Source organism: the organism of the source record quoted next, unplaced genomic scaffold, assembly GCF_019419815.1.
Source record: "Pyrus x bretschneideri cultivar Hongxiangsu unplaced genomic scaffold, Pyrus_bretschneideri_v1 Contig3, whole genome shotgun sequence".
Taxonomy (NCBI): domain Eukaryota; kingdom Viridiplantae; phylum Streptophyta; class Magnoliopsida; order Rosales; family Rosaceae; genus Pyrus; species Pyrus x bretschneideri.
This window is the reverse complement of record NW_025999612.1, coordinates 9,875,196-9,885,108: the sequence shown is the minus strand read 5'-3', so window position 1 is coordinate 9,885,108 and position 9,913 is coordinate 9,875,196. Positions and strand designations below refer to the sequence as shown.

At 33.7% G+C, this 9,913-nt stretch overlaps 1 protein-coding gene across 1 annotated transcript; it reads right to left on the bottom strand.

The window, feature by feature from the left end:
- Positions 1-2,673: 2,673 nt before the first annotated feature.
- Positions 2,674-9,324, bottom strand: LOC125479653 (transcription factor bHLH162-like). The gene is made up of 3 exons (XM_048589279.1): positions 7,493-9,324; positions 3,040-3,396; positions 2,674-2,906 (listed from the first exon to the last, which is right to left on the bottom strand). The coding sequence occupies exons 1-3, from the start codon at positions 7,628-7,630 to the stop codon at positions 2,838-2,840; spliced, it is 564 nt and encodes a 187-aa protein (XP_048445236.1). The 5' UTR covers positions 7,631-9,324; the 3' UTR covers positions 2,674-2,837.
- Between the last annotated feature and the right edge of the window lie 589 nt (positions 9,325-9,913).

The window sequence follows — 9,913 nt, the reverse complement described above, 5'->3', positions numbered from 1 at the left end:
GATGGTGGGTCCCTTGGCCCTGTGTGTAGGGTAAGTTCATTTGGCTCCACGTGGTTGCTGATGTGTGGATCTTCACATATCTTTATTTCAATAGCATGAGACGCCACAATGGTGTACCAGTACCATGTAATTAATTGTTCTTCTATTAGTGACTCTTATCTGCTATTATTCGTAGATGAATCATTGGAGATTGATCTTCTTCATATTCGTCATTATTCAACAAGTTCTTCTTGCCTAGATCTAGCGTTTAAAATATCAACAGAATTGTCGATATTTTCGTCGAAATATCTGAAAGTCAGGGATTGATATGGAAAGGGGGATGAAAATTGGGTGAAATGCAAATTTCACCCTATATCGGCGATATAGAAAAATCAATGAATATCGATGATATTTACCGATTCAATACACAAAATGTTGCTTGAATCATTGTAGATTCCAAACTTGTAAATTTTTTTGAGAAATTTTTCTCTAATTTTGTCTAAATCTGAACGAATTGGTATACCCATTGCAAATTTCCAAATTTTTTGTTAAAGGTAACGGATATCGATATATCCATTGATAATTCTAAAAATTTGCATATCACTATTTCAACCTATTTGCTATTTTAAACACTGCCTTAGATCCGGTGGAATCTATGGTGGTGTACTTTTGATTCATGGTGGTAGTTATAGTGTAGGGCTATGATTCAATATGGTGTTTTGGGCTGTGTTGATTTGAACATGAGTTATGCTAAATTTTGGGCTATTTCAACCTATATTGCCATTTTAAACACTGCCTTAAATCGTGAATAAGATAACCCGTGTAAGCAATCCCCTATATCATTAATAATTGGTCCCAGAGGAGAGAAATCTTCCTCCTTCTTTTGCATGGCTGCCATGGCCATGGTAGAGTATCCCTCAATATGCACCCCCCATCTCCTGCAATATGGTCTTTCACAAACATCACTGCTTGCGCAGCCAACAACTCTGTGTGCAACGGTGATGACACCCCAACAGTCTGACCGGAATATGTAGCCAAAAATTCACCACTACAGTTTCTGATAATCACACCCACACCACCTCTTTTCGTTCTTTCCTCCCACGCTCCATCAAAATTACATTTAACCCATCCTAATTCTGGTTTCTGCCACGACTGCTTCCTTCGACTTTGTTTCACTGCCCGTGCATTCTGCCACTTCTGAAACTCTATCAACCAAGCTTCAGCACGAACTCCAATTTAAAATTTAGGAAAAATTATAATTTCTTACAGTTTTTTTATATCATTTAGATTAAATATCTGTATCTTTTTAAAATTTGATTAAAGTATGTTGACCAATAGTCACATCTATTTTTTTAAATTTAAATACTTTTTAAATTTATCCTTTTATCTGCATGATGCACTTTTTCTTATTTAGTGGAGATATTAGTAATTAAACTATATTTTCTCTTCTTCCAAAATATGCTTTTTCGATCCCAGTTTTTTTTTTTGTTATGCAAACATTTAATATTATTTCTTTTTCCAAATGGTTTTTTCTTTTTCAAATAGTTGGTGATCAACATAAAACCTCCGTGTAATTTTTTCAATTTTTTTGTGAAATTATATATATATATATATATATTTTTTTTTTTTGCTGTTTTTTTAAGTATAGTTGTTGACGAATTATTATTAGGTACAATACATTACGTATATATTATTTGCGAGTACATTTGAATTTACAAAAATCATTAATTGGTACGTTTATTGGCAATTTTTGTACGTTTGATTTGATACATATTGTTAATATTAGTAAATTATTTTTATTTTGGTACGTTTATATTATTCTCAATCCTATTTTCTTTTAACGTACTAAAAAAAACTTATTTCGGTACGTTTGATTTTGGGGGATTTAAAATATTTTAAACTATTTTGGAAAGAAAATATCTTAAATCGTAGATAATTATTGCTAAAATATCTTAAATATCTAACAGAGGAGAGTGTAATCAAAAGGCTAGATTATAGGAAATTTGTTACAATATAATGTGCATATAGCACCAAAATTATGACAAAAAAAAGCTTAATCAAATCACTAAAAGGCATGAATTTTCTAGATCAAACATCCATGCCTTTTAATAAGCAATATTATCTACACTATGCTATGAGGGTGGGGGAGTAGGCTAAGCCTCACAATGGGCTAGCAATAATATGGTTCAAATTCGCCTTTGGCTAACTCTTTTTAATACAATTGCAATTTTTGAATTCTTGAGGGACAATTTATGGTATTTGAATGCTTCACCATTTTAGGTGCTCCCTTTGTATATAGATAATGGACGTTTGCACTGTGGTTACACAGTTCTACGTGGTATAGGTTTGCCTCTCTGCTGCACAAACCCAAAACCCTAGCTTTCCTTTCTTCTCTCCAACCACGTTCCTCCTCTCAAAACCCTAAACTTCACTTCCTCTATTAATGTAAGGCAATGACTATATATAGATGCGAGTTTGAAACTTGTTTATGATCATTAATTAATCCTTATTCCATGAGGAAGAATATTATGCTGTTGTAGCATCATTAAGGATTCAACACCCTCTATGTGTAATCTTGTGTGTAAACATGAAATTATCTAATTATTTTCTAAAAAGATGGTTAAGAATCAATACTTTGAGACCAATTTAGAAAAAGGACAATAAACAAAAAATTAACACTAGATCACATCTATATATATTAATAGATTCATTGATTATTAACTCAATGGCTCGCCCAGGAAACAGGGAACATCAATTTCTGTATCCAAATTACGCCTCTCCTTCCGGAGCTCTTTCATGATGCAGTTGCTAAAACATTATCTATAAATCTTCAGTTTTCAAGAGCTAAAGCTAGCTACTCAGTATAACAAATTCTGTAGTCTCTGCCATACCATTGAAATCTCTACTCCAACTCTAGAAATTTTGACCTACAAAGAAGCATAAAAAATAAAATTGATAAGTCCGTTTCATAATGACCTTAATTAATTGTTTTGGTACATTTTTTTAAGATTAAAATAAAGGATTGGACGATATTAGCTTCTCGGATGATTATTTTAGTACCTGAGCATGCACCGAGTGGAAAACTTTATCGCCTACAGTGGAAAAGCTAGCGCTGACAACTTCAGCTCCTTGTTCCTGAAGAACACGGATGACTTCATAAAACATGAAGTTCTTATTCAACCCACTAATCAGCATAACTTCTATGCAGGAACCCGATTCTCGTAATACAAGAACTGGTAATCTTGATCCCGTCATTACAGCATTTTCGGCAGCAATAGCACCAATGTCAGAATTAGAACTGCCTAATTGTGACCTCATTGCTTTCTCCTTCCGCTCCTTCAAATTCTCTATTCTCTCTCTCAGTTGCTTTATATAGGATGCTGTAGTATCAAGCTGATTTTGCATTGACACAGTATCCTGATAAATGGGAGAAAGGCATATTGCAATTAATAAAGCCGATAATGAAATTTGATTTTTATTGAAATATATTTAGTTAAGGAGTAGCGTTCTCTTGTCCTAAATGTTTGATATGTTACGTTACTAGATTATTGAATGGGTTCTTTAGATATAGGTCATTGAAACTCCTATTTTTCAAACACAAATCTACTTAATTTTAAACATTCAAATAAAACTCAAATTTCAAATAGACTGCCATGTAGACAAATATATAACCAACTATTACAACACATTTACAATTTATGCACAAAATCCTAATTTGGTCAATAAATGTTATTACTCATCCTAATTATGATGAGCAATTAAATCCATATGGATATTTTACCTTTCTTGTATCATAAACATTAGTAACATATATAAATTAATTTACCGTATTAAAAAAAAATATACATATCTTGTACAGAAAAAAATACGGTAAATTACATAAAATTATCTCAACTATGGGTCGAACTATAATCTCATACCTAATGTTTTAAAAATGACAATGTCATACCTCATCTTACGAATTTGTTACAATGTCATACATATGTCAGTTTGTCTGTTAATTTTTCTGTTAAGTGCTGACGTGGCCTGAAACATGATCCACTCTCTAGCTAAGTAGATAAAAATATTAATTAAATATTAATAAATTTAAGATAAATTATTTTAATATTTTTATTTAAAAACATGTGGAACCCACCCCTATAATTTTCTCCTTTTCTTCCCTTTTTCCTAATCCGTTCCAACTCTCCCTTTCTCCCCCATACCTTCGCATAAACCCTAGGTTCATCTCACCCACCGCTGCCAAATCCATGGACCCAAAAGCCGTGAAATTGGAGCTGGTCCTGATTCTCGACTATGGCTCCCAATACACCTACCTCATCACCCGTCGAATTTGATCCATTTCCGTCTTCTGCCTCTGCATCTCCGACACAAGCCCTCTCAAATCCATCATCGACCTCAACCCCCACGTCGTAATCTTCTCTGGTGGGCCCCACTTAGTCCACACCCTAGACTCCCCCAGCTTCCCGGCCGAGTTCACCGAGTGGGTTGAAGCCAGCGGCGTGTTCGCGCTCGGCGTTTGCTACGGGCTTTAGTTGATTGTGCAGAGGCTCGGTGGCTGCAATCGAGAGCCCATCCATGAGGTTCTATGGGTTGCAGACTTGCAGTACCAGCCAGAGGTAATTGGGTTTGGTTTGAATTTTTGGTTTAATTGGATCAGGAAAAAAAGGAGAAAGTGAGAGAATTATCGGGGTGGGTTCCACATGTTTTTAAATAAAAATATTAAAATAATTTATTTTTAATTTATTAATATTTTTATCCACTGGGCTGGGGAATGGATCATGTCTCAGGTTACGTCAGAATTTAATAGAAAAATTAACAAACAAAATGATAGAGGTATGACATTGTAACAAATTTATAAGGTAAGGTATAATATTGTCATTTTTAACTCATAAGGTATGATATTGTAGTTCGACCCATAGTTGAGGTAATTTTATGTAATTTACCTAAAAAAATAATATTGTTTGAATCATGTAATTACCTACATATAAATTAATTTACCTACTTATAAAATATTATACCAATTTACCTGCATTTAAATTAATTTACCAACTTATAAATTAATTTACCTATTCCAAAAAAAAAAAATAGTGATATTGGATAATGTGTGAATGTTGTGGGTTTGTGCTTTTAGGCAATTAAAAAACCTTGAAATCTAATGCACGTAAATCATGTAGGTAAATTAGACCATTTTGGAAGTAAATTAGATCCTTTAAATTTTGGTTTGATGGAATAGGTAAATTAGACTATATTGTAGGTAAAAATTGTGTGGAACATATAGCTTTTGTTTTGTGCATTAGGGATTGGAGTATATATGCAATAGTGGAAGCTGTTTTAGGTTAATTTATTGTTGTAAGATCTCACATAGCCTAGGGGTGAGGATCTTGTAAGTCTTATATGTATATTCTCATTTCTACCTAGCACGAGGCATTTTGAGAACTCACTAGCTTTGGATTCCATCGGAACTCCGAAGTTAAGCGAGTTCGCGTGAGAGCAATCTCAGGATAGGTGACCCACTAGGAAGTTCTGCTCGCGTCAGAATTATTAAACAATGAACTTAAGCTATTTTTTTTTTCTTAAATTAATTTAAAAATAAATAAATATGTAGACTATCGTAAATTAATTTTATGACCATTTTAATCTAAAAAAATTTAAATTTCGATAAATATTGAAAAATCACTAAATTTTCCACAAAGCAAGCCTTCAACTTTTACCAATCTTTCAACCCTGGGCTAACTTTCAATTCACCAACCATTCAACAATTTGGAAATGGAAAGAAATGGTAGAAAGATAAATTGGAAGAATTGTAAGAGAAAATTGAGTTTTGTATGGATGTTTGAACAAATACATACGTATTTATAGAGTATTTGGGTGAATTTTGAGTTAAATAATTTTTTTAATTATTTTAGCCGTTGGATTTAAATTTGGACCGTTATATCTTTTTTTTACCGTTAGATTTGATTATATTCGATATCAGCCGTTGGATTCAATGTATTTTAAAATAACATATTCTAAAAAAATTTAATTTGAATATGGACCGTTGGATCAATCAACGGTCCTTAAAGCCCAGCCATAGGATCAAAATAATAGTCGTTGGGTTTTTGTGGATGGCCGACACACGCCTGACAGCGGGGCCCACCCCTGTCGGGAAACCTTTGCAAGCGTACCGTATGGGGCACGCTAGAGCGTGGGCGGTCCAAGACTGGCCCAACAACCCACGAGTCCACTTGCATGGGGAGGGAATTTGGGGGGGTATTTGGCCCAGCTTTAGCATTGGGCATTTAGCCCAAAGTTTTAGCGTGGGTTGGAGAGTGTTTGGGAGGGGAAATTTGGGGGGAAATTTAGCATTTAACCCACCATTGGAGATGGTCTAAGGGTTTGAGCTTCTGGTTTAAAACCTAAATTTTCTGGGCTAAAAATTTTAGGTTTTAGGCTAATGGTTGAAGATGGTCTTAGTCAAGAAAACTAGAGAATATGGGTTTTAGTTAAGGAAAATATAGTTTGAAAGGAGGAAAAGGATCCTCATTGGATCTTTTTCCTGGGGATCCTAGGGTCGTAACCATTCATCGTACATTTTGCGGTCAATTTTCGTTAGGTACTATTTATATTTAATTTTAAAATTTAAATTTTGAAATGATTTTTGACCGCATGATGTACGATGAATGGTCACGATCACAGGATGCCTAGGATCCCTAAGAAAAGGATTTGGCGATGATCCTTTTCCTTCAAATGGTAATGTCAAATTTAAACTTCAAACTCACAAACTAACATGTCCTAAATGATATAGGGAAATTTTATTCGAACCTATGTTTTGTATCTCTACTCTCAACTTACTTTCTACGCATAAATTCTTGGTGATTTTTCTATCATTATCTTTTTACACCTAATATTAATTCATAAATTATCCTCACTTATGAAAACCCAATCCAATATAATTTCTGTTTACACCCCAACAAAATCAATTATTCAAAAAATAAAAAACTAAGAAGCAGTCCCTCCATTGATGGTCCCTCTAGAACAATATGAAGAAAACCGAAAATAGGGTAAAACTCTTGAGAGAACGACGGAAATCGAAAGCTCCAATATTCGTATGTTTCACCAGATCTATCAATTATATAGAGAGCTCAAGTATATTTATACAACTGAATCTAAGTAAGTTGGACTAGGAATATGAATTTGACTTACTTAACTAATACATACGTTCTGGAAATTAAAAAACCTAATACATACATGTTGCTTCTGCTCTCTCTCTCTGACACACACAATTCATTTCCTTGAAACTAATCTTGTCACAATACACAATATTCATTTTCATTTCCGTCCCGTTTATGGTTATGCCTTTATATATATATTATTAACTGTTTCTGATCTCTACCTCCTTTTACAATAACCAAACCCTAATTTGTAACCAAAATTACAGAGACTAAAATAGACAATTTATATCTAAAATTTAAGCTAGGTGTAGAGATAAAAAGAAAAGGGGTTCTAATAAAATTTTCCAATGATCTATATGTACCTTGGAGTTGGTGGTTTTGAAGTGTTGGGGAGGGACAAGTGAAGCAAGCCTGAAGCAGAGACTTTTCATTTGAATTCTTCTGTTTCTCTCCACTGTCTTCCTGTCCGGTTTGGAAGAAGACTCACTGCTACACTTCATCCTCTCTCTCTCTCTCTCTCTAAAAAGAAACAAAGCTCACAAAACCCAAAATCCAAGCAAGCATGAAAAGCAAGAAATAGAGAGCAATTTAATGGAGAGGGTTTGGAAAGGAGGAGGAGCTTGACTGAAACTTTTACGCTGATATATAGTTGAAGCTTCGTGCCCAGCCGAAATGAATACAGGCGAAATAAGCAAAAAACGGGGGCCCGCCCTAGCATATATTCATGTGAAGCCGTTGGATTATTTGCTGAATCTTGACCTTATGATCTGTTTGCATCTCTTAGAAACCATCGCTTTCACCGTCTACTTTTCATGTTATGCACATTTTTAAAATGCCTGTGTCTCTGTTCAAGTTCATATTGGAAACAACTTTGGATTTTGCATTCACAAACAAAATACCTTAGATTATTGTATTTTGCTTCCAAATTATGTTTTTGATTGTCTTTTCTAACACCGTAGCTTAGAAATTGGGTTATTTTATCAATAAATTAAACAAACGAAGTGGCAATCAATAAAAAAAAATAAAAAATAAAAAAGTGATTGGAGAGATAGGTAATTCACCCATTAATATGTTATGTAGTAAAGCCCATAAAGCTGGGAGCAAACAAATTTTATGATTTTGGAGAGGTTATTACAGAAATAGGTGTAGTTTAAAAATATTTTTTACTAACTTAGTTATTCCTTCATGAAAGCTGGATATTCTAAATAGAACTTCGTAGGTACCCAAGTATTTTATTTCTTACACATATGTACTTTATTTACTTGTACTCCTTGGAGTTGTTCTTTAATGCCCAATGTCCCATTGTGTATATAAAGGGTGTTGAATACATTTCATTTTTTCTCTATCAAATCAGTCATGTCCACCCAAGGTCAATATGAAAATCAGTTAACTAAAATTGTTAGTGTTGATTGTGCAAAAAAGAAAGCATCAAACCCCAACTGGAAGCAAAAATTATAGCTATGTGGATGTGTGTTTCCTTAGATGGAATCAAGAAAAATTATATCTTATTATAGTATGGAGTTTATTTCTATACATAACTAGTCCCAACTTAGGACCATAATTTGTTATGACTTGAGGTTATTTCTTATATATTATTTCTTTAGAGAGGTTTTAATGTATATTTGTTGCTGCCATATTCTGAAAGTTGATGTTTTGGACTTTTCAAATTGTTCAAAATTAACGTAGTTTTAGTTTTGCGTTACAATTTTAGGCCCATAATATATAGATTCGAAGAAAACTACAAAATTTACAAGGCTCCTTGCTTAAAAGAAAGGATTTACCAAATAACTTTCAAGGTTAATAAAAAATTGAAAACAAAATGATTATAGACTCTAAATTTCTATACTATAAGAAGGGAACTTAAATGGAGAGCAAAATACGCATTTCTCTAGCCAATTTTATTAAGCCCATATTCTGCAAACCTTGTTTTTGATTATCAATTCATGCAAAAAGTTTTAACTTTGTTATGATCGAGAAGTTAGTTTTGTTATGATCTAGAAGTGGTCTTGTTATGATCTAGAAGTTGGTTTTGTTATGATCCCACTCAATTTCAATTTGGACGACATAGTATATATGGTGTTATATGATTAGTTTAACATTCACATATATCAGTTTCAACTCCACTAGAAATAAAATATTTAAGATTGACTTCCTCAACAAGCTTGGCTTAAAAATATATATTCTGACTTACCTTTCAAATGACGAAGTGCAAGGATGAAATTAGTGTCTTAAATAACATTGAGTTTAGTTACTGTCAAGGATCGTACTTCGGGGAGGATGTTTTTGCGGGGACAGGTTAGAGATGGTTTCTATCCATTGCAAAGTTCTAGTCACTCTCCTCCTTCTTTGCATTCTGCTTACCTGTCCCCGCAAAAGCATCATCCCCGAAGTACGATCCTTGACAGTGGATCCATAAGGGTCAAGTGTCAATGAACAATCATTATCCTTAAGAAATTGATAAGCAAACAAAAGATTATGTGCCATGGAAGGAACATGAAGAACATTCCGCAGCTTAAAAGAATGATGAAGAGTATGTAGAGAAAAAGAACCAACATTATGAATGGACAAACCTTTACCATTTCCAATATACACTTTGTCCTCTCCAGTGTAGGGAGTGGGAGAAGAGATATTTGCAACACCATTGGTGATGTGAGATGTTGCACTAGAATCAATTAACCAAGGCTGAGATGATTTAGCAGAGTGATGCACACACATTGCAGCAAGTTTAGCTGGAGGAATACGACCACAGATATTCGGATTCATACGATCGAAACAGTCAATAG